We start from the raw sequence: 25,130 nt of genomic DNA, 5'->3' as shown, positions 1-25,130 counted from the left end.
CGCAGGGCGAATCGAACGAGACGAGGATAAAGGTGGCCAACGAGCGAGCTCATCAGCTACTCAAGTAAGGCCACTCTCGACCACCTGCACCCCGTCGGCCACCAACAGCAACAAATATTACCATCACCACTATCACAACCACAACTACACTATTATTGACAACAACAACAACAACAATAACACTAGCAACTACTACAACAAAAGACCAGGGCTATCAGCTACAGATACACACGATCAGTTGTTACTCTCAGTTAATCGTGTTCATGTACTTGCAATTTATTTATTACGATTTACTTATACCTCGAATCACCGTGGACCTTTATTACAAACGAGTTGACAAATAGACGATCGAAAGAACGAAATACAACTTCTATATTACATGTTCTTTTTTCCGTCCTACGTTCGAATCTTTTTCGTTCTTCGTTCTGTTCGATTTATAGTGTATATTTGTAGACAGTAAACGCGTGCGTTATAGGAAACGCCCAAGAGAGAATCGTTCTCATCGGTTTTCGTACGTATTTACTCGCAGTTAGTCTATTTATTGTTGTTCGTGCAACGCGTCAAAAGAGTTACTGCGTTCTGGGAAATAAATTGTACCATCTTACCCTGTTGTGCACTTTATTTTTGGCGAACGTTAGAAGTAAATTCTATTTGAATATATTACTTGTATCTTTATTGCCGTCGTTAGTATATCATCCAAGTAGCTCCATTCTCTAGCGATTATACCTTTTTTTTTTTTATTGTGAATCTTCGATTCCTCCTTTCGGTCCGTTTTACGTTCACAACTATCTTCGAATGGTCCTTCAGCGAATCTGCTCGGGCGTACTTACGAACATCATCTTTAACCCTTAAGAGAGCAAATTTTCATCTTTAAGATATAGAAATATTTAGGAGGAAAGTAGAAGAGAAAAAAAAAACTTAGTTTATTTACGAATAATGTTTACATGTAACGAAGATGTCGACGCAACGTCGTCAAGTCAATTCAGTGATCCGATAGAGTTTTTTAAAAGACGAGCCAGATGTTTACAAGGGAAAAGATAAGAAAGGGAGAAAGTAGAGAGCAAATGATGAAAAAGAGGATACAAAAGTGTAAAGATTTTTTCGTCTTAATTGCACGTTTATCCAAGTTCTTCCTCTCGTGATATAGCGTTTACACTTTTAACGATTTATCTAAAAAGTTTCTAAAATAAGAGGAGTTATTAACAGAGAAAATACAAAAATAAGAATACAGAATACAACAAATACTAGAGATCCATTAGTTAAAAAAAAAAAAAAAACGAATCGCAAGTATCGCGCGCCTGTTTAAGGGTTAAAGATTACCCACAGTTAACGAAAATAAAAGCATATACACAGGAAACGACAATGTCAGTTGGACGGGAGCGCACACACGCTGTAGTTCTCTGCATCGTTACACACACACACACACGCGTGCAAAATCCAAACGAACCTGTATACATACATACATACACATATATAGGTACATATACATGTAGCTATGTTCAGGTATACAGAGAGAAATCTGGAATACAGCCATATACAGCGAACAATACAAAAGAGAAAAGGGAGAGTAGTATAGATCGCACAGCGTGTGGGAGTGCACATGTGAACGATACATACGCACAGCGAGCCCTCTTTAGGTAATACATACCATGTAATTTGTTATCACGATTAGCGTTACGACCAAAATATCCGTGTACAGTAGATCGATACGTAGGTAGACACCAGAGATGCGTGTGTATGTGTGTGTATGTGCGTGTATGTGTGTGTGTGTGTGTGTCAGAGCACACGCGCGTGTCGCGCGGTAATTCCAAGCAGCAGTAGGTCGTAGCGAGCGTGCTGGCCGAGGAGCAGCCTCGAGATATATATGTATGATGTACGAGATTACCATGTTTGAAAACGCGAATGTATATCGAATGGATCGAGGGAGCTTACCCGTAAATGGCAAATAATATTAGGTTCCTCCCGAAAGCGGTCGTTACTCGCTTACCTTTTTCTCGATACATACGCTCTACGTCGAACATCGTGCGATCAACGAAATATCTCGCTTCCCGAGAGAACACGAGAAACCGGAGGGGATCACGACAGACGGGGCGAGGTAAATAGCGGAGGAGGACGTTTAGCGCGGCAGCAAGTTGATGTTTACGAAGAAGAAAAGGGAGCGGAGAGAGCGTAGTGGTTGCTCCCATGTGTAGAGTAGGAGGAAGGGAGGAGAAAAATATGAGAGCAAAATGATGGAAAAGGTACAAGAGAGAAGGAGAGGCGGAGATAAAAATGGAAGAAGAATTTGATAAACCAATGCAACGAAGAGGATATCGTAGCGAAAAAAGTCTAGAAGAAAGAGAGAGGGAAACGGAATGAGAAAGCGAGAGGGGAGAAAAGAAAGGAAGGAGGTGTTAAATGTGTAGATAGAATTTTGTTCATCGTTTTATCTGTCGACTCACCATAGAGCGTAGATCGATTCCGTTTCTTGCGGTCCCGCGCACGCTCAACGCGCCGGGTTTGTCACTGTAAGGTTTAACTCCAAGTGAAAGAAATCACGAATGCGATAGAGAGAGCAAGAAGAATACGACAAAAGATTTAAACAAAGATTGTACATTATTGTATTTACACGAAGCGAAGTACCTCTACTTTGTACTATAGCGAGCGAAAGAACGAATGAACGAATAATCCATTGTACGTCGTGTCACTACGGCGCCCTGGGATTCTCCCGGTTACGTTTCTGTTTCGCGGTCTGCGAGTATCCACATTCCAGCATTTATCTCTTATTCAGAATCTTTATCTTGTTGAACCGTGATCGTTGTTTACGCGCAATAAGTTTGCGATCGTTCTGACAATGAGTCGATATTTTTTCTTTCATTTCTCTTTGCTAGAGGACTGCAAATTTGCAAATACATAGAAGTAGCGTAATACTATATAATAATTTGTAACTTGAAATAGAGATAGACATGACGTGATTACCGCGGATTAGATCCAACGCTGCAGACAAGGGATGTTTCTCGAAGCAGCTGTCAGCCTTAACAGTATTCGCATCTTTACACTTACCTCTTTAGCTTTAAGAGAATGCATAGAGACAGAGAGCAGAGATGCTGTCAGCGCTGACGTGATCCCTCAAACCCAGTAGCATCAAAATTAGTCCGTAGAAAAGAGAGAACGAGCGAGAGAGAGAGAGAGAGAGAGGAAAAAGGTGAACAAACAATAAGTATGAGAAGATTTTGTCGCGTAGAGATTTCTTTTATGTAGACCACATTTGGCAAAGAGAAAAAGAAAATACGTGTACACCGCATTTAGCATATCGTCGATAAGCATGAGATGATTTCGATACACGTATTACTTATTATATATTCATGTAAACTTTATTTTGGATTTAACGAATTAACCATATATATATATATAATGATATTGTATAAATATTGTAAAGGGTATCGCCCTCGAGTCGCGCGTTGTATTAAGAATGGAGCACAAAAAGAAGGAAGGGGATATATTACGAGTAGTTCCTTTCGATTTCGCTTGTTTGTTTGCTTTTCTCATTAACATAGTAATGCAGTTATGATCGGTGGCTTGCAAAAATTCTTGGACGCTTCGCCGGACGAACGTACTAAGAGGAATAAAAGAGAGAATGTTAAGGGAAATTTGGTGAACGAAGGAACAGAGCAAATGGATGTATGAGAGGGAGAGAGAGGAAGTAATATTAGAGAGCAAGTGCGTGATATTTGACGATGATAATGATTGTGATTGTTACTCGAGATCGTTAGGCCTATCGTAATTATTTACTTTGTCAGAGGAAAGATATACGAATGATTATAAACAGGTATATATATATATAAAGATTCTATATATATATATATAAATATGATACAAACATATTACATGCATATATTTACGGAACGAGCGCGGTGAGCCCCCTTCTTATGTAGACTTCTAAAATAGGGAAAAAAAAAAACGAAAAAAAGGGAGGAAAAAGAGAGCGAAAGAATCTACTTTATTTGCGAGCGGATAATGTTGTTATATTATCATAAATATTATATATATATTATACAATACGGAATCGAGCAATATTGTATTGTTACTTCGTCGTTAACATTTATCACCGCCTATTCGAAGAATTATATTATGTACCTATTTTACAAAATAATCCCTCGTATCTGAAACGAGTAACTCATATCGAACCTGTTATAGGTCTATGTGGTACGCGTAATTTTAAATATTCACAGAATTGTATAGAACACGCAGATTTAAGTAGATAGACGCGTAGATAGGTCAAAATAGACGAAGTAGCCTGCGGAAAAGGGAAATGGTTTACGGTGTGAATGAGAGATCGAGTGAACGAGATGAAATTATAAACCGATTAATCGAACAGCAGTTTTCTTATAAAATGGAAAACTGTGAGAGCAGCGACCACAGAACAAAAAAAAAAAAAAGAAGAAAAGACGGAGAGAGGCGAAAGCTCGCGAAAGATCGTGTGCAACCGACTCGAAGATTCGCTGTTGATGTATTGTTCTATTTGGTTGATGTATTCGTAAAGTATACGGTGGTTGCGTGCAATTTTTCTCGAGTCGATCTTTAAGAAGTTTCGTGCGAAACTCGTCGTTCGAAATTTATCTTTCGACTGTCTCCTGACGAAGTTATTGCGGTATAGAGCGGTATTATAAAGCGAGACGATGAGAACTGCGTGCACCGACGTCTAACGTTTGCAATAACAAGAGTACGATCGCGATTATTAACACAAATTGGGACCACCGTGCAAAAGTGCAAGGTGCCGAGACGAAAACGACTACGGCGCGACGAGTACCACAAAGCTCGACGCTGTTAATTTCTTTTGTTTTTCGACTACGACGAACGTCGAACACCTCGTCGTTGCCGGCCGCTTTCCGATTCTTCGAAGCGACGATAAAAACGAGACGAGAAATCGCGAATATTCAGTAGAGTAAACCACGAAGCCTGACAAAGAAGTTAGAACAAACTTAAAAAAGAAAAAATATTGAAAAATAATGAAAAAGAAAAAAAAAGAAAAAACATAAGGATGGTGAAAGATAGAGGGAAAGTACGCGAACATTGTAAAGTATTTGGTAAACAGACAAATTGATGAAAAAATCAGCTTTTCTCTTTTTAGTACTGATGTATTGTCGCTAGATGTATTACAGAGACGTAAGAAGTATTCTTCGGCAGTACTATTATAACAAATGCCTATGTATTTTACTTCTCGGCAAATAAACCATCAAGTATTGTACGACTGCTGTTTCTTCTACCTTGAATTCTCATCTTCAGTGACACTGCCAGGTATCGTTTTTCTATTCTCTATTCTTTTTTACTTATATTTACATTTTTACATCCAACTCGCTTCCAACCATGATCATTACTGATTACTACGGCAACATTTTACAGAGAATCAGTTGAAGAATCGAGTTATCTACGTTGGACGGATTTAGAAACGGGAGTAGATCGATTCCAAGACGCGTAATCTTCTCTTAGAATCTCCCTATGCCGTGAGAACGAGGCGCGACCTTTTCTTCGAGCTGAAGCAGAAAATGTTCGAGCATCCTTACGAACTTCGACGAGAGATTCGCGAGAAGAAGAGCTGGGGCTTTGCTCGACTGGACGATTGCAAATGCTGCATTGGCGTTGTTCTCGCGGTAATGCCTTTGTTCTCTCTAAATTTCTGGTCCATTTGATCGGATTTGGCGAAGGAAGTGGAGGTGGAGGTGGAGGTGGAGGAGGAAGAGAAAGAGGTGGAGGTGGAGGAAGAAGAGAAAGAGATGGAGATGATGAAAGAGGAGGAACAGATAATTGTATCGGATGTGGTTGAAAAATTGGTCTTGCGTGGAGCTCAAAATCTGCCAGTAAGCGATAAGAAGGAGGAACATTTTTGCTTCGTATCCTAGCTAGAATATTGCTTCTTCTGATTTCCAGTTTCGTCCGACTTCTGGGACTATAAAGTTTTGTCGATCCATTTCGAGCTCTAATGGCCTCTCTTCTAGCCAGAGTGTGCTGAAGAGTACCACGAAATCTATTGTAAACGTCCGTTGAACTTAACCTTGTATGAACTTCGCTTCTTGAACAATCGTATCTCAAATTGCTACTCGAAATATCTGCTCCTCCGCTTTCCCTATGCTGAGTACCTCTATCGATGCGTTCCCAGATTTGACCAAATTTTTCTAATACTTTTATGCGTCTGCCAGAGTTCTGATTTGTAATTACGTTTTGTTTCGATGGCACATTAACTTTTGTTATATTGGAGGACTTTGAAGGCACGATTTCGGAAAGAAGTTGATCTTCCTCTTCGTCTTCTACATCAAGATTTAGTACAAAAGGAGGTGGAGGTGGCGGCGGCGGTGGTAAATTCGTCGAGGAATCGTCCGATAATAATGAAAAAACAGAGAGATGATCTTTTTTCATAACAACCTCAGATCTCGTTTTATGTTCTGAGAGAAGTCTCGTTTCTTCTTCCGGTTGCTCATCGTCTTCCTCGCCGATCTCTCTCAACCGTTGCGCGCTTCGTTTCTTATCTCGACAATTATTAGAAAAGAAAGTAGGTCCAATGGCAGGTAGGCTTTTCGATTTCACGGAGGAAATTTTCGAACGAATCTTCGTTAAAACTTTCATACTACCCTTCCTGTTTTTACGACGCTGCGAACTCGTTTGCTCCTCGTCCCAACTTTTCGACAACGTAGGGGCTAACTTTAGTTTCGATCGTTTTCTCTGAGGACGCATTCGCTCGCTTCTTCGCTCGTTTCCGGGTAAATCTTCCGGTTTGAAGAATATCCAGACGTGGTAACGAGTCTTCTGAGGTCCTATGTACAGCTCGTTGCTATAGGCTGTTTGCAATAATCGAGACACGTACGACAAAATTACCTGAAAACCAAATGTGAAGTTTATAAAAATATTTTTGATTTTTAATCATTGAACTTTATTCTCGAAAGACTTTTCACCGTGCTTTTTTATACGAATTCCTAATTTTATTCTTTTTACACGTACCTGATATAGGGATAAAAGAGCAAGATATCCTGTCAAGTATGTTTTGATAACTTCACCTCGACTTATAATCTTCGATCTGCACCCATTAGTGGAGATGGTTAAATGTTTAGGATCGTAGTTGTAGACGGCACTGGGGCTGAGAATATCGTGATGAACACAAGGTTTCGGAATGTCATTGGAACAACAGGAGAAAGGTACATCCACGGGCGTGGAAGTTTCTTCTTCTCGCTCTTCTGGTACTGATCTTTATCACGCAATCAATGCATTCAAGCATTAAGACAGACTAAGAGAACTTACTAAAAATGCTAATAGCTCCTTTTAAAACAGACAAAAGTAAATAGGTAAAGCTGAGATTAAATGGTATTATCTACGTTCTCCTAAAATCGTTCGACAATCATCATATTTTAAGGAACATTCTGAAAAGATATTTAGGAGCCACATGGTAAATACATTTATAGGTGCCGAGTGAAGCACTATGTTCATATTTATTCTGTAAATATAAAACGGGAAAAAATTCTTCAAGACCACTATAATTATCGATAATTAAACGTAGTTCCTATTTAGGAACTAATATTAAAATGCAATTTCCTCGATTCACGATGTAATTTCGTAGTTCATTTTCTCAGAAAGTTCCTCGATTATCCTTTTAACCATTTTTCATATTTATTGCTAGAACCTTGCTTTTGCTTCCTTTTCTACACTAGCTTGCACGAGGGTCACTAACCATTTAATTCTTGTTATTAACAATAATAAATGGTAATTGGTTCGATTATACCCACTGCCCTTCCAGTCGAGGACCGTTCTCTATATCCTCAGGTCCCTCCATCGACAATTTCAGCCACGGAATTCGAAACCAATCTTCGTAACTATTATCCCCGCAACATTCGAGTTCGGTTTGAAGAGCGTCCACCCTCGCCTTCACAGCGACGTCAATTCCATATTTCTCCATAGCTTCTATCAAGCCATCGCGGCTTTTTTGCTGAAATCCGCTCAACAGAATCAAGTAAGTGGCATTTAGAATAGCTACCAAGAATCCTGACAGCAGGCAGGCAATCACGTGGAAGAATAGAAGCCGATTCACATCGTGAGGATCTACGTTGCCGTCTACTTTGTGTTGATCCTCTAAATCGTTTCTAGCTGGTTCTAGTTTCAGGTAGAGCCAGCACTTAATTCCCAGGATATAGGCAGGGGAACAGCAAACGCCAGCAGACACGATGATCGCGGTCCACACGTGACCGTCACCTGCTCGTCGTGATCCGCTCGTTAATCCACACAATCGAAAAAAAGCGAATTCTAAAAAATTCGTCGTATGACCATCATCGAGAAATGGGAGAATTTTTTAGCGCTAGTCGTGCCTGACGATGGTAAAATATTATAATGTGACTCTGCTGCATTCCGTGAATCATTCGTAGCTCAATCGTCATTTTCCATTCTTAATAAGTTATTTTAGTTTCACGAGTTATTCTTGTTGCGATATTTTATGCATAATTCTCCGAACGTTCAGAGTCTTTTTCTATGTTGAGATAATGGTGATATTAAAATTGCAGCAGTGTCAATACATACAACTAGCGTTCATAAGTCACGAGAAAATCGCCCGTTTGAAACACTAGTTTTAATAAAAGAGATCTGTAATTAATATGCTATATGCCGTAATTAATAAGAATGATCTGGACGCCGTTAACAAGCATCAACTTTATTTTGTAATTACGATATCCACTTATGGCTATCCCAAATATGCTAAATCTCCCCTGATTCATTGACGATGGAGTGCATTTCAATGTACAGCAGAACTCCATTTATCTAAATTATGTTTCAGTTAATTTCTGTTCAACCGTAGCCCAGCTGATTAAATGTTCTTATCTGGACATCGACTCTCGCTATGTGAACGAAAAATAATAGATAGTAGGAAGAATTAATATACTTCGATTATATGTTTATCGCCACGAGTTCAGATAAATGAAATTCTGTGTATCATTTATACGATCGCTAATTCCATAGATAAACGCTCGATACTTGATTAAATTGGAAAAAGATTCGACAGATTTAAGGCCGTATTTTAGAAAACTGCTACGAAATACAATCGGAAAATCTCCCAAAATGGGAGGATGAAATGAATCAGAATTAAAGGCAGTTCTTCTACAAACGACTATTATCCATTGTTGTAAATGGTTTTCGTACGTGGACTAACCAGGGGTGATAAGATTCAGGTAATCGGCAAAGCCTCTTTCGAATCGTACGGCCCAGAGAATGGCCAGAACGACGGCTAAAAGGCCAGCCAGATTCATGGAAAAAACAATACAGTAGAGTACTTTCACGGAGGGCCAGCAACAAACGGCATTTACTAAGCCCATGTATCGCTCGCTTTATGATGGATGATCTTCATTGATATCCAAGAGCCTGTCATCGTAAATAGTTTGTACGATTTCCCTAACTATCTCCTCTAAAGGGTTACAATACAAAGTTGCTTTATTGCCAAGATATTGAAACCTGAAGTGCAATGCGATAATGCTATTTCTTTCGGTGCTATCTTTGCACTGCAAGTTTGATATAGATTGTTAATAATTTCAAGATATATTCGATTAAAAATTTGACACACGTCATATCGTTTTATCTCTTACTAGGCTATCATGAAAATTCATAGCAGCGCATCTTTCTTAAATTGAGGAATTAATGGAATTGATCAAGTGGAATTAAATCGGACAAAGAGTAGAAAAATGATTGTTTGCAGCTGTCGCAACTAACGATATTACGACGGTATTATTGCTGAGCGATAATACTAAACCAAAGGTCGTATGAGATGAAACTTTGTCTATAATAGTTATAAAGACTTAAATGAGGCTTATAAAGGCTGAAATATTTTAGACAATGAATCATTTTGTTTTCTTGAGTATTAGAATTGGTCTACATTAGTCGCTCTTAACGCCTTAAACGGTACAGATAAGATAAATAGTGAAATATTAGAAAGATTATTTATTTATTTATTTACTTATAACACTTTTTTTTCATGATAATATTGATCTATATCAACGCTGTAATATAGATAGGATTAGTAGTAATAACCATAGATGTTACGGTAATAAAAATACAGAGATAATAGTAAAGTAATAAAATTATACATTACTATAGTGATCGTAATCAATAAGTGAATAAGTAAAAATATACATATATATATATATGTATGTTACCTTAGAATTTATAATATTTCTTAATACATGTGCACAGAGCGATAATACGATAATATGGTAATAACAACCGATTCTCGGGTTGGCCTCGTTAAAAACTATAAAAAACAGTAACAACGACGACAAGGATCGCGATAAACGCTATCAGCTCGCCATAAATGCCGTATCAATCGGCTATAATATAGAAAACGAGTGCCGCATGTATTCCACATTCACACATCCTCATCTTATTTATCGTATATATATATCATATATTTTTTCTCTCAATTAACAATATCCTCCATCGTCTTCTCTTTTGCCTCGAATTTCTATGCATCGTCAAATTATCAACAATCCAAATCAATGAACAGCGAAACTCGTGGACTCGAATATATTTGTCTGAATGAGGTAAAATCATTATATATAGAGAGAATTATGCTCTATTATAGTCGAACCGAATCCCGGTCCGATTTATTCATAAAACAATATTATACCACACAGGTAGATCTGTTCTCTCATTATCCTTTATACTACAAGACTTAACGGCTAACGCCCTAAAAATGCATTGGCACTTTCGTATAAGAAAAACTATCATCACGAATCCATACGGTACGTTATACATAGCACAATTACCAATGAAAAAATATTGATATATTTGCACGATACGCGCTATCAAATCGTGCAAGATAAACACCCTGAATCATCTCCAGCTGCGTCGCTTTAGCATTTCATTGCCCCGTAACAAACTGATCCTCTATTATCTCGCTCTAGATATTGCATTTCTTCTTCTTCTTTTTTTTTAATCCTCTCCTTTTTAATCCTCACGAAATCCGATCAACTCGATTGCGGAGTCGACTTGTATTCGGATTAAACACGAACGCTTAAACGAGATTCCGATTCAGTAGACTTCCAAATAGGTCCGGTTCCACTTGAAGCAAACCACTAGTCGACATACTCGTATCATAATCGAAATTTTCGAATGGCATCATCGGTGAAGATGGCGACGACTCGATTGATCCTCCGGTTATAAATGTATTGTTGGATAGTTGTTTTCTTGCAGCAGGGCTCAGCTGGTCGAAGGATACGCTAGACCCTCTGGAATCCAGACATTGAGGCACCATTTGGTGGTTCTCCAGGTTCACAGACAGTGGAGACATCAGGCTTTTAGGGTATATGGACGGCACGTTCCGCGAGTCCATTAGGTTTTCCTAAATAATTTATACCAATCATTATCCTTCGTTCACAGATTTCAAGAGTATGATGGGTGTGTCGTTAAATATCGCGTGACTCTTGATATTTTAATCAACCCCCCGCGAGGGTAATATACTATAACACGTTACGTAACTGATAGGATGAAGTCAGTATGCTAGCCAGATAGCTATAATTATATACTTTTATAAGGAATGGTAACTTTGAGATAAGAAATAATCCAATTACTGCAGTTTATTTTTAATGTCTTTTAACTAAAATTTTGTAATTAAAGGATAAGTATTAATGGACAAAATGCGGACTTTTATGCACTTAAGAACGATTTCAATGACGGCAAAATGCATGTAATAAACTATATATAGCCAAGGCTATATCGTGTTCTTAAAAATATAAATTTGGGTAAAAATTCGCAGTTTATTAAAAATAAAGATACGAGGCTAACATATGAATCAACACGAGTCCTGACTCCATCTTACTGATTCAACGTCAAATATTCTCTTTTTATTTATTCTGAAAATAAACCTCAGCCCTCCAAATATGAGCATGTCTTCACAATGTTGTATGTTTTTCAACGCGTCACGGTCTCGAAAGCGTGTTGCTGCGTTTCGTATGAAAGACTAGGAAATTGGGAAACATTTCTAACTACGAAAGAAGTCAAATAGAAAATATTACTTCTGTACTTGTTACTTGCATTCACACGATCATTTCAAAGTTTTAAAATACATACAGATTGGTCAGCTTTGGTACAGACCCTGATCTAAACAACACATTTCTAATCGACTAGCATCTTTTTTAAATTGTAAAAACAATGATTCATATATTGATAAATGAAATGTGAAACGCACAAATTTTTGTCATAAATTCTAAAAAATTTCGTACGCAACGAAATCATATTTCATCGAGTATGTTAAACGTTATTCGCTTTTTCAAATTACGCAAAGCAATCGATGCAATATCTTTGAAAATAATCTCGTCACTACCGACAGATGTAAAAAAAGATTCAATAATTAGCATTATCGATAATGATCGATTGTTTCTTCGATGTTGTTCATGATACATCGTTTAGAAGCAAAAGTATCGTTCGTTGAAACGTCGCTTGGTATACTCAGCACGTGGACGTAGCATAATATCAAGACTACGATGGAAGGCGATTGGAGCGGAAGGATGAGAAAGGAGGAAACGAAACGCAGCAGTTCAGATGATTCGATGTTCAATGTTCAATGTATTTGGACAATCTTCAATCAACAATTTTATATACTTTGAAGTAGAATACATAACGTGACGTTAAACAGCGACACGGTTAAACGAACTACGGCCGAGCGAAGTTACATCTCTCGTCTCGTCTAACAGATCCCCCGTGTATCCTTCGAAGACACGGGAGACGCGCGCGTTCTCTGTACTCTATCAACATCGTCCTGAATATTTTGTACTTTCGTCACCTCGACTCTCTAAATATTCTCCCTCTTTATCTTTCTCGCTTAAGACCCCTCGTTCACTCGATCTTCCTTTCTGCCTTTCTCTCTCTCTCTCACTCTCTCGGCGATCATATTTTCGAGTACCGAATCGAGTATCGCGATCGTAACTTTCCTAGGAAACTTGTAAATCCATCGTTGTCCGCATCGCGAGAAAAATTACACGAAGTTCGGAAGCATCGTCTGGTGAACTGCCAACTAATTCTTCGCGTTAATCCTTTATCGGTTGATCGGCTCAGCCTCGGAAAATATCGCCTCTAACTGTCTCAGACTGTCGCGAAACATTGTCGAGAGTTAAAAAAGAAAAAAAGAAAGAAAGATAAAAAGAATCGATCGACGATCAAACGTAAGGAACGTTCGTGAGATCGGTGGACGGTCGACCCATCGCGACGCGATGTTTCATTTACGTTCGTGTACTGGAACTAACTCGGCAATGATAGCTGAGACGCTGAGAACGCGGCTCACGACCTATGAAAGACCCAACGTTCCAGGCAGAAGACATATCGTAAAACGATCGCGAGTTCGAACAGTCGCCTGCTTCACGTGCTCGCTATGCTTTTGGAGGACTTCGGTTTCGCGAAACAAACGTATCCCGCACTCACGTCGCAGCCGGATACCAGGAGATTCATTAGCACGCTGTTGCACGCCGGATTCCGCTGAGAGACCTGACTGATCGCATCGCCGTTTTCTACGCCGCTTCGACGACACCTTCCTTCGTTCGTTTCGACTTTTCTTCCTCCGCCATCGTTAACTCCTCCTCCGCCGCCACTGTCTCCTTCGCCATCCTCCGCATTCAGATTCCCTCCTAACCGATTAACGCTCTGTCGACCTTTTACCGTACTGTCGTACGATTCGTTCGCGAAATTATTCCGCAGAACGTTCTGTTGAGACACCAGGCGACGCAACAATTGACTGTTGCCCAAGTTCGACGATTTTCTCGAAGACGGCTGCTGGTTTGTTAACAGGTGATCCTCTAGACTAAGGTGACCGCTACATTTCGCGGATTCGTCACATCTGATGCGCTTATTGTCGTTCCCTGCGTCTACGGAGGCAGTGTGAATACGCTTCGTTGGTCTATCCATTTTGGAGGACCAATGGCAGTTATCTAGATTTATATCTGAGACAGGATAATAATAATCAATCTCTCGACGAAACCTTAAGTCATCCAGATAGAAGAAACTTAATGGTTTCATACTTGATATTGGTAGAGTTGTACTAGTAGATAGAGGAAGGGACTTACTCTTTCTAGGGATCTGACCGAGAACTTGTACTGGGTTCACCAAACCTCCTCCATGGTCGTTGTATTTTCTGGAGACGACCTGATCCATTTTCAATAACTGCGCTAAACTAGAATCTGTCGTTCGTTGTTCCTTTTCCGTTAACGTCCTGTAAACAATACATAAAGATTCACGGTTCTCGTCCTGGTTCTCGTAATTATAATTTTCGTCCCATCATTTCGTACCATTTTAGACAACTTTTGTGATCTGTCGTCTGTGGCGGACTCCACATAACCATATCATTGCTTATAAGTAAATCCAGAGCCTCGTCCTGATCCGACATTGGGATATAAGGGGCTCTAAATTCCAACTCGTCGTCGCCTATACTATCATTCAGGCCTAACATTAACATCTCGTCCTCCGATAAACCGTCCGCACCGCTACCTCCTGTCGGGCTACCCAACGAATCTATACTTCGTTCTGGACTCTGAAATATAATACACAACGGGATTAAGCAATTTTTTACTACAATTACGATTTTCAAAAATACTTGGAAATATTTGGCAACGCTTGGAAACACTTGGAAACGTTGTATGGAAATACTTGGAAATACTTGAAAATATTTGCAAGTAATTGAAAATATTTGGCAATATTCATAGTATATTTGAGGAGATCTGAGAATATTTGTGTAATGTCTGCAAGTTTCTGGAGGAATCGAGTAAATAGGCTCACTTGACGGTACTTGGTGAGCGGCGGTGAAACCGCGTTAGGATCGATGCTACATGGACTGCTCGGTGAATCTCCGTACATGAACGGATCGCTATCGGCCAGAGACTCCCCTAGATCCTTGCTCCTCGAGATGTCTCCCAACTCGGCATCTTTGAGAGAGTCGGTGAAATCTGTGGAGCGTAATTCAGGTGCTAGGGTTCCATCGGGGCTCAGTAAGGGACAATAGTTGTCGCTGCCAAGAATAAACTCGTCGAGCATGTCCGTAAGGAAAGGCGTGTCTTCGAGGGGGACGCATACGTCGCCAGGTGTAGGCGCCAGATGTGTTAGATCCTCCGGTTCGTCCTTCAGCACTGTAACATTCCATAGATGAAATTCAAATACCTTCGAGGGTACACCGACCGTTGTTTACTTCCGTATTATAACAAATATCGGTTATTCTATACGAAAATTGAAGCGAAGACACACGATAAGACGTATCCTCTGTATTTCATAAAAAAGCAATTTTTAAGTTAAGTTTATGTATTGTCAGCAATTCCATATTATCTAATCTGTCGTTTCAATTGCTTTAGGAATTAAACGTGCTCTTGTCTATTCTTCTGTATATCTATCTATGTACCTATCTATCTATTCTTGAACATTTAAGGAAAAATTGATTGTCATAACGTTAGCTACTTTGTTGCTTTTAAGAGAGAAACTTCTTACATTTATTATCTAATTCTAAAAGATAATATATCTCTTTACACAGCAGATCGTTTTTCTCTTCGACCAAGTAATATTGAAATCTTAGCCACTATATAAAAATGGAGAAATTAACAAATATAATCTTATCATGCTGTTTCCATGTGCTCATCATTTGATACTAAATGTTGATGTTCGCAATATCGTATCTCGCGTGATAGGCAAGATTTACTGTCTACCTACGAAGTTTTTCTTGTATAACGAGTACTTCTCCCTCACCTAATTATTATTCTCTCTCTCTCTCTCTTTTTCTTTTCATACTCTTCATCGTTATCGACCAAAGTCGCGTGTTACGACATTTATCTCTCGATTATTGCGCGAATAGCAACGAGTTTAAAGAGATAGGCAAACGAGTGAAATGTAAAGATACAAGACGAGGAAAAACAAGACTCGTTGCGAAACAATACGAAGGAAGAGATGAATGACACCCACTCGTAAGGCCTGGATGATCCTCGCTGAAAGTCAAGAAGCCTTTGTTCATGTCCTCGGTACGAGGAGCGAAGATACTCGCTGTCGCTGTCTGTGGCGGTGGTCTGCAGGTAATCTGGTCTTGTTGTTGTTGTTGTTGTTGTTGTGTCGCGATAGAAGCGAACAGGTGTCTGGTAACGACGTGTGGCCTGTCCTGACGAACCGTTGTCTCCGGATCGTATTCCACCGCGGGTTTGCCCTAGAAGATCATTTCCATCAACTCCAAAATTCCTTTCTCTCTCTTTCTCAAAGTGAACACACACCCTTTTCTACAAAACGTATACTTGAAGAATATAACGAGGTCGTAAAATTGATCAGTGGCTATCGTTCACAGCTTTGGATGGCCAATGAATCAATGAGCAATTAACGATCAATTAATATAAAATGTATCGCAGGCCATGGTTATCTATTCGGAAGGATAAAAATAATTTCTAGTAATGCGAATAAACCAACTAAAAATCAAGTCCAAATCGATCAAAACTAAACCACATTCATAAGATACGTGCAATTTTATAAAACTTCTTATAGTAACAGTTTCTATTGTCTGAAGACCTAATAGAGTGACACAATAAATGAGGCACTCTGACGCCACATTGATCAACCGCAGAATTAAAAATCAGATAAAAGAGATATCATTCGAACCTTTGTTCCTCTTAAGTTTACCTTGAAATTTACTATTACTTATATGTTATATCTTTGCAATAAATCTACAGAAGTAAATCGTTTCTTTTTTAAAGTTGCACGCTAATTCTACGATAAACCCGAGCAACAAAATAAAGAAACTGACGAACAAGAAAGTGGCGACTCGCTATATTCTCCTTCCTCGTATTATACCTGGAACACGAACGGAGCGCGGCTAGCAACAGATTGCTGGCGGCACCGTTGCTTCCGTTTTGGCCCGTTGTTCTCCTTCAGCGACTCTTCCAGCGATTCTTTCAAAGCCTGTACACCGACGAACGATTTCTCTGTAGACTGGACCGGTCTCGGGAAGGTGTTATCCTTCCGCGAGCCGTCCTGAAGTTGAACAGGCTCCTTTTTCGCCTTGTTGTCCGCCGTGCGGAATATCGAACTGGTCACTGTCAACGGTTTTGCGCGATCGGAAGAGCCGGTAGTCGTTGGTTTCGATTTTGTAGCTGGTAACGATAACTGTTGCTGGTTCCCCTCGAGCGCTGTATCCTCGACCTTCTTGCTGTTCACTTGCACTCGAACACGAAGCTTTGTGGTAGCTTGAAGAGATGGAAGTTGGACAACGTCGCTCGTGGCAGCCGGTTTCTCCTCCGGCTTCACGGCCTCCTCGCTGTCACGTGCTGCGAGCTGCCGCGCGCTGTATACCTCATCCTCGCGTTCCACGCCGCTGAAAGCAGAAATCCTACCTGGTGGAAACTGCCGCGCCATCGACGATCCTGTTTCTACGTGTGACCACTTTCTCTCTCGATTCATTTAATAAACCTGCGTTTTCTAATAGTTAACTCTTGCATGAAGTCTGAGTGAATTTCGGTTCATACAGCGATATTATGTTTCTTATTTTCCAAGTTTCGACAGTTGCCGGTCAGACTGCCTCGCAAGTTCATATTCTATTCCGAACCGACGTTCTAAGGGATTTCAACTGATATTACGTAATTATATAACAGCTTTCGTTTGTTGTATGATATTCTCTTAGTTGCCGCAGTGAAAATTAGATAGCGCTTCTAAAATACAAAGCGAAATTCACTCTCGTTTACGCCAGCTTTTGCGATAAACGATCCTACGGAAGCGAGTCACTCGTCGCTTAAGAATCGACCATTAATCGCGTACTTGTGTAATGAAATTGAAAAATTGACAAATATTTCCGAGAGACACAAATATACCGGCACGTCCGTACATTCTACGATCGTAACAACAAATTATCCACCCTCTACCGAGAGTTAACTCGTACGAAACGTTGCGCTATAAAGTAAAGTACGTACCACTGCCACTCCTTAACGATCGAGAAAGAAAGATCGGTCGACGAAAGATCGAAATCCGCGAAAATTCCCAATCACGGTGACCAAGAACCACGTTTACCAGGGTCTTGAGGGAAATGTGAAACGTACCAAAGAACGACCGGCTTATGCTATTCGAACGCGAATAGGTTGGATGATCAACTGAGATGGTACTAGCCGTCTTCGACGGCCTAGTTAGACGTTCGAACGGGCGCACCGCTCGTGTTCCCCCCTCGTGTACTCCGGTTCGTTCGTTCGTTCGGGTCCTGACCCTCGTACGCGAGAGAGCGAAGCACATGGCCACGGTTTTTAGCTCGCGAGCCCCCCTTGCATAACAATTACCGTTTGATCGGCCGGGAAGCTGCGAACGCGTGCTGGAACGAAGCGAATTCCTTCGAACCAACATGGAACCAACCGACCGATCGGGTCGAAGCTCAATGAACGTGTACTTCTTCTTTTCGTGTAGATGCAGGCGAATGGCAGCAGTTGACTCGAAGTAGATCCTCGAGTTTGCCATTACCACGGCCAGATTTTATGGCTTTAGAAATCGCGTGACGACTTGAATACAAGACGCCTGCCAAAATCCATCTCTAGATACCGTTCTTACCAAAATGCTTTCGTTTCTGGCGAATTTTAATCGTCACACGTGAGAAGACGAACAATCTCTGGGATAATTTCGTCCTCGTAACTCGTTGATCTTACAGAGGAGACTCAAGTGTCGTCTTGGCAATTTCCTTGTGCCCGCCAGTTTGTTTTTCATATTTATATAAGTGGGAATGATTTTATTGGGTTGTCTTATATATCCGTCCTATTTTCGTCCTATTTACAAACAGAGAATACGAAACAAATATAGGAGCCACACTGGGAAGTCGAACTAACCAGATCCGTTCTTTAAAAGTTTCTTGCGATTTTAGAATCGACAAGTTACGACCGATGTTTAATTCTTCGAGAGCCAAATATAACTAACCTCGATGGAGTTGCTCGTCAGTTTGACGTCCGAGTGGCTCGTATATTATCGACCTAATAATTACTCGAAGCGACGAACAACCTTTGGGAAATGTACATCTATACCTATATCTATAATTAGGTATAGCACGAGAAGATGCAAATTCGATCTTCGTCGTTTTCTCCTATCTCGAAACGTTCGAATCTCTATAGTATGTTTCACGACCTCGAGATAAAGACAAGAATCGTCCAATCGGATATGACAAAACTACGTGTCGAAAATAAGATGAAGTTGCACATTGTAATCATTACGAAACTCGATCACGCCGTTAAATTCTTGCAAATTGTTCTCCCGCGAGCGAAATAAGCTTGGTTGTTCATTGGAAAACGGATCAGTACGATAGAGGAGGAGCGTCGAGCGATTCTAATGTTACAGTGACACCTCGATCGGCCAAAATGCGTCAGGGACATCGTAGAAAAGCGACCACACGCCGATCTCTGGCGAGCAGCCGTGGCTTTCTCGCCTCTCTGCTCTCGATGTAGGTTATCGCGAAGGTTAAGGCTGCTAGCGCTAGCAGCCGATTCGACGACGAGCGTGATCGAACGCGTGTGAGCCGTCAATTTTCACGGACGGAAAAAAAAAGAGAAGAAGAAAGAAAGGAAAGGGTAGAAAAGAACTCGTTAACCGTGGATCTTCGACTACGAAAACGAAAAATTCGAAATCGTTTTTTACAATTGCGTAGATAATTTGCAGAAATTTAAAACGAAAGGACAGATATCAAATTTCTGATCTCGATGTTAAACTCGCTGATAACAGAACTACACATAGCGGATACCTCCTTAGGGCACGCCACACAGTTCAAGGATTAACTCATTAACCTATTAAGAATCAACGTTGCATAAACATAACGCTTCATGCGCAATTTGTTGTTTTCCGTCAATTTATGTAACTGGATTATGATTACGAGTTACAATTTACATAACCAAATTTTGGATTGTGATTGTGAAAGGAGATTTCGAACACTTGCCTCGTACTTCTTCCCTCACTTCCTTGTATTTTCTTCTTTCGCCTACAGTCTACTGTTTCGTGAGATTTGAAGAAGTCGAGCTGTTCGTGCGACGTACAAGCTGTCTCATAGATTGAAGGAAATTCCTTTAAGCTTCTGCGAGAAATTTATCCAGCGTACGCAAGGCGATAAGTATAATTTATATCGTCTGTATCTCTTTTAATAATATCGGAAACTTCACGCTGTCTGGATCAATGACTAAGCGCAACGAAACACCGCACTAAAACAGTGCACGCTTGTTGCAAACTTCCAAACTAGATATCCAAATTTCACCGCTGACGATTGAACGATGAAAATAAGGCGACTTGTATAAAAATATATGTCGGACATTTGAAATTTCTTTTTATATCCAGAACGTTAAAGGAAAGAATTTGATGACATAGAGCGACTAAAAAGAAAAAGCTGCGAACGAAATGTTGCGTTAATGCAACGTTGTTCCTTAATGAATTAAATGCGACGAGAAGGAGAGAGAGCGACAAAGGGTTTGAAGGGGAAGCGGTGAGACGTCTGACGCTGCGTTACCGTATACAACAGTATAGGCCGAGTCGAGCACTAACTAACTTTAACCAGTCACAACGGCTCGGTAATTGTCGCAAATTGACCAGCGGGACCCCAAACGTGGAACGGTAGGAGCGTCGTCGCAGTCGCCTCGTGGTTGCGTGCAAATCACGCGAGAGAATCTCAACGGGAATACCTACGCTTGTAAGCGAAGAACGTGGCTTCTTTCATAAATACAGAAGCGATAGAAATAAAGATAAAGAGTCGCGTGACTATCCATTCAAATTCTTCTCCTTTGACAATTTGAATTTCCCGCCTTTGTCAACCCGTTAACGGAGAAAAACGAGATACAAAACTCGTAACTAAGATCCTCAAACAAATAATAATTTCTCCGTGGAGAAATTCCTTCCATTTTCCGATATGTTCTTCTATTATCCTCTTTATTAAGAGAAAACGATCTTTCAATGTGTCAAGAAAAAAGGGAAATAAAACGAAGAGTCGCATACATCGATGATAATTCTTTCGTGTTTTTCTTAAATTTCTGAAGCTTTGTAACGACGAGAATATTATTTGGTAATAACGACCCAGACAATACGTTATATCGTAATTTATATTGACGCAGACTTAAATCGTTTTCAATATGAAATATAATTTGTCTCTATTAACTTCTATGTTCTCTTTAATCTCTAAAGTATTCGATGATTACGAGAGCTCTGATTAAAAAATGACCCGGTTAACAGAGTAATCTCGAGATTAAAGAAAAATTCACGAAATCCCGGGATCTTTGGGTCGTTTGGTTATCGTAGAGCGAACAAGCTTAATGAACTCGAACCGGTAGGCGCGGCGAGGTTTCGGAGCGTAGGATTTCGTGAGCCGTTCCGACCGATCGCGGGCCCGCGAATTCACTTGCATAACGGCGCGTTGCACGATAAAAAATGCGGCTTCGAGCGGGGCTTATTTTTAGTTGGCCACGGTTCGTTCGTCTTCGACTGTTTCGAGTTTGGCGAGCGAGATGAATTCTGCCGAGCCGCTCAAGTAGGAAAATAAACGGCGCGACCTCGTACACGATGATGTCACTTCGCGACAAGGTGTTCGACCCGCGAATTCGAAACTCCCGAGTTCTTTTTTCTCAGCATTTGTTTTATTCGCGTCGAACATTGCCACGGTTTTCTGTAGATCATTATCCATAAAGTTCTTCCATCTCCGACGCTTAATTGACTTTCGTTTAAAAATTTCGATGTGAGAGAGGTCGACGTACCAGAGCGATTCTCCGCCGGTCTAATTTGTAATAATTACGTATAACGAAATAATTTGTAACAGCATACGTTGCAAAGACTGTATTCGCTAACTACATATCCTTCAATTCTAAGGAATCACTTTCATACCATCAAACGTTTGCGTACTCGTACGAAGCTAAACTACTAAACGATATTTCATAATCCCGAACCTAATTATTCGATATAGAATAGACGCGCTTTCAGTATCCACTGTACATTATTCTCAATGGTAGGAAAACTTTATAATTTTGTGCTCGATGACGGTAGTTTACATACACGGTACACGTCGACTCACTACCACCACCTAGGCAATGCCCCAAATTTATGGCCCATCTCTCTCTGACAGGGGAAGTGACGACAAGAATCCGCGGGTTTGAACGTTTAGACAGAGAAAACGACGAACGGTCATGTGAACCGTGCGACGAAACGATAGGGAATTTAGGAGAGAAAGAGACGCATAGAGAGAGAAAGAGCGATTAGGTTGAGTTAGGTGCAAGTTAAATATGCGGCCGGTATTGTTAAAAATAGAGTGACGGCCGACCGCCCGGTTACTTGTGCAATCGAGCACGTGGGATCAGTCCCCTCTTCTCTTCGGTTTCCATCTGGTATACCCATGGCCCCCTACTGTTTTTCTATTCCTCCTATACGTCAACCATCCTCATCCCTGCGCGGAAAATTTGTCGCCCACGCGTCAATCGCTCTTTCCCTCGACTGCTGTTCGTTTCTCTTTGCGATGTGTGTCCCGAAGGGGGAGGGGGAGGGGGGAAGCAAGAAGCGAACAGAGAGCGAGAAAGAGAGGAGGGCTTTGCTTTGCCAATGATTTTGGCACGAATCGGACACAACACGCGTTCTGCTTCGCGGCCTTTGCCTCGTTCGCGCTTCTCGCCCCGAAGAAAAGGGATTCGTGCTCTGTCTTCGCTTTGACGTCGATCGAGAGAACAATAGGACGATTCAGTGAGTGGCTGGACAAAGCGACGAGATCAGAAGCCCGGGGAACGAGGCAGATACTGGGTACGAGTGAAAGTGGGTCCTAACGAAATTCTCGTCTTTAAATCTTGTCTTATCGGAACTTGGAGTTGTGGAGATATACGTTAGGATTCTGTCATACAAACGAGAGAAGACGTTTTGCTTTCAGACGAACGATTCGCAGCAACTGGCTGCGATCAAACTCGGTATCCATTAGCCATCCAATATCCAATCTATCACCAGCGAGGTTTGAAGGTGTTTTCCTAAGATCCAAGGCGCTAACGAGGGCTGCCCTTGAGGCGGAAAACACGGCGCGCGCGTCCGTTCACCAGGCGCGAAAATAACGTTCGTAACTCGTCAACGCGATGGCAAGGATTTTGGCTGAGATACAACGAACGAGCCTCCGCGCGCGTTTGACGTCCACAGCTGAAGATCGTCACGATTATGGACGACGACGTAAACGTGTTTGTTCACGTTACGAGGAAAAACGTAATATTACATGGTGGAGAAAAAAAAACGTGTAGTGTCCGGTTTCGCAGCCGATACACAGCGAGAAGAAATTGCGTTCCCCGTGTGTGTTTGCCAGTGGTTTGCCGTTTGAATAGCGGTTCGTTATGTAACGAACCGAACCACGATCAACGCGCTCGTCTATCAGCCACCCTTCCTGTGAAAATTGATCGATCGTACGATCCGAGAGATCGTTCTCTCTCTCTCGGCTGTCCCTCGCCTATCGTCGGATGTTTTAACGCGGGACAAAAATGAATAAGAACCGAAGAATCGCGACGAATAACGAGCGATTCCTCGTTCCTGCGCTTTGTCACGTTGATCTGACGTTTCGCGGCTTACAGCGGTACTTCGGTCTCGGAAACCTGTTGGCGATTCCGGGAATTTCGATACCTTGTGTGTAAACTTCAGAGAAATCTATATGAGACAGGAGGATCCTCTTGTTAACTGCAACTTGCGCTCCTTTCCCTTCATCGAATCAGAAGTATCACAGCTATTAACGATCTTGCAGTATACTCGCTTGTAAACGGTATCTTTGCGAATCTACATCTTCCGAGTCTACATCCGACGTTTCAACTTCCCGGATTTAATTGCAAATCGCACCGAGTTCTTAGCACCGAGTTACGTTCGAACATCTCTATCAAGAGCGGAAACGAAAAGGCAGCGATATCGAGGCGAGTGAAAAGGAAAGCGAGACGAATGGGAGAAGAGAAGAGGATGCGGGCGCGAGACAGAGGCGAACACGCGATCTCCCGACGTGACTGTTCCGGCAAATGTCCGAACGACGCCCGATTGGCACTGGCACTGACACTAACAGCAGAAACGTTGCACTCGCACTGGCGAGACTGGCTCGGAAGATCGCGCTTGCTGCATTTGCTGCAACGGCCGCGCGAGCGTGTGCGTCGGCGAGTCAACCTCGCGTCACCCGTTCCTCATTCAACCGTTCGATTTGCAAATCGCGATTCCGCTCTTTCGATCGTTCGGTTCTGGCTGTTACCCGGCGATACACGAGCTAATTCCACGCGACCACGCTTTGTCACTGGATCGGTTATCTATCTCTCTCTATCCGAAAGTGCTTCAATCGTACGACGATGTACGCGATAACTGACCGATAACAAGCAGACGAGTAAATTACGCTGATCGATTTATACGAACTACGACGAACATCGATAAATTGGTAGGAATAGATTGGATAAAGAGGAACTGTAACGAGTTTTAACGTTTCGAAGCGACCGGTAAAATTAGGAAAAATCTAAATGTCGCGTATACCGGGCGAAGGATATACGACGAGTTAAAACTTGCCGGCGATTTCTAATTTTTAATTTTTAATATTCCAACTTTTACATTCCAATCTCGGTTTCGTTTCAGCAGAAGAAAGAGATCCTACGTGTTGTAGGAAAATGTTCGCCGTGAAATTGAAATAAAAAGTCATGCACAACAGCTTCTTAACGTTTCGCTGGAGCTTGCGATATTTTTTAATGTTGGAAAAATGAATTTCGCTTGAGAGACATTCGGTCACCTAACTATTTATCCGTTGGCGTATTTACTCGATGCATTTTAATGTCCTTTTCTGTTCGTTCCTCCGATAAATAAATTAGTTACTTTGACTATCCGAGATTGTCTGTACGATGATTTTTGCCCCCTAAACCAACTCTCCCGGATTAGCGAAAAAAATTTGCCGAGATGTGCAGCTCGAAAGGCCGGCTAATGTAGAATGCGCGTACATTATCGGCGATTCTTTGAATATTCATAGTTACGAATGTCGTAAGAAGTTGAGTTACCAGTAACGTAAGAGATGACGTTAAACGAAAACGTTTTGAGAATAAAAAAGAAGGCAGTTACGTGAACAACGTTCTGGAATTCGACTATTACGCGGTAGGACTAAAATTCCACAAAATACAAAGGTCTGACGCGTCACGCTGCGGAAACGCGGATTTGTTTTATCG

General features: G+C 41.1%; 3 protein-coding genes across 12 annotated transcripts in view; 1 reads left to right on the top strand and 2 right to left on the bottom strand.

Annotated features, from left to right (window-relative positions):
- LOC122567671 (synaptosomal-associated protein 25) overlaps nt 1-5,227 on the top strand; it is a 28,729-nt gene extending 23,502 nt beyond the window's left edge. For all 9 annotated transcript variants that reach the window (XM_043726484.1, XM_043726490.1, XM_043726482.1 and 6 more), the window contains exon 7: nt 6-5,227. In XM_043726484.1, the coding sequence (XP_043582419.1) occupies nt 6-68 (63 nt within the window). In that variant the 3' untranslated portion in view covers nt 69-5,227. The remainder of the gene's footprint in view (nt 1-5) is intronic.
- A 2,513-nt stretch (nt 5,228-7,740) lies between these two features.
- On the bottom strand, nt 7,741-9,777 carry LOC122567879. Its single transcript, XM_043727005.1, has 2 exons — nt 9,161-9,777; nt 7,741-8,298 (listed from the first exon to the last, which is right to left on the bottom strand). The coding sequence occupies exons 1-2, from the start codon at nt 9,321-9,323 to the stop codon at nt 7,742-7,744; spliced, it is 720 nt and encodes a 239-aa protein (XP_043582940.1). The 5' UTR covers nt 9,324-9,777; the 3' UTR covers nt 7,741.
- A 152-nt stretch (nt 9,778-9,929) lies between these two features.
- Nucleotides 9,930-25,130, bottom strand: part of LOC122567668 (protein similar) — a 37,699-nt gene continuing 22,498 nt past the window's right edge. For both annotated transcript variants that reach the window (XM_043726475.1, XM_043726473.1), the window contains exons 8-14: nt 16,801-17,320; nt 15,931-16,165; nt 14,764-15,110; nt 14,277-14,518; nt 14,055-14,200; nt 13,417-13,931; nt 9,930-11,341 (exon numbers count right to left, since the gene is read on the bottom strand). In XM_043726475.1, coding sequence (XP_043582410.1) covers nt 11,015-11,341; nt 13,417-13,931; nt 14,055-14,200; nt 14,277-14,518; nt 14,764-15,110; nt 15,931-16,165; nt 16,801-17,320 — 2,332 coding nt within the window. In that variant the 3' untranslated portion in view covers nt 9,930-11,014. The remainder of the gene's footprint in view (nt 11,342-13,416; nt 13,932-14,054; nt 14,201-14,276; nt 14,519-14,763; nt 15,111-15,930; nt 16,166-16,800; nt 17,321-25,130) is intronic.

This window comes from Bombus pyrosoma, linkage group LG5 (assembly GCF_014825855.1).
Source record: "Bombus pyrosoma isolate SC7728 linkage group LG5, ASM1482585v1, whole genome shotgun sequence".
Lineage (NCBI taxonomy): Eukaryota > Metazoa > Arthropoda > Insecta > Hymenoptera > Apidae > Bombus > Bombus pyrosoma.
This window is presented reverse-complemented; position numbering and strand designations above follow the sequence as displayed.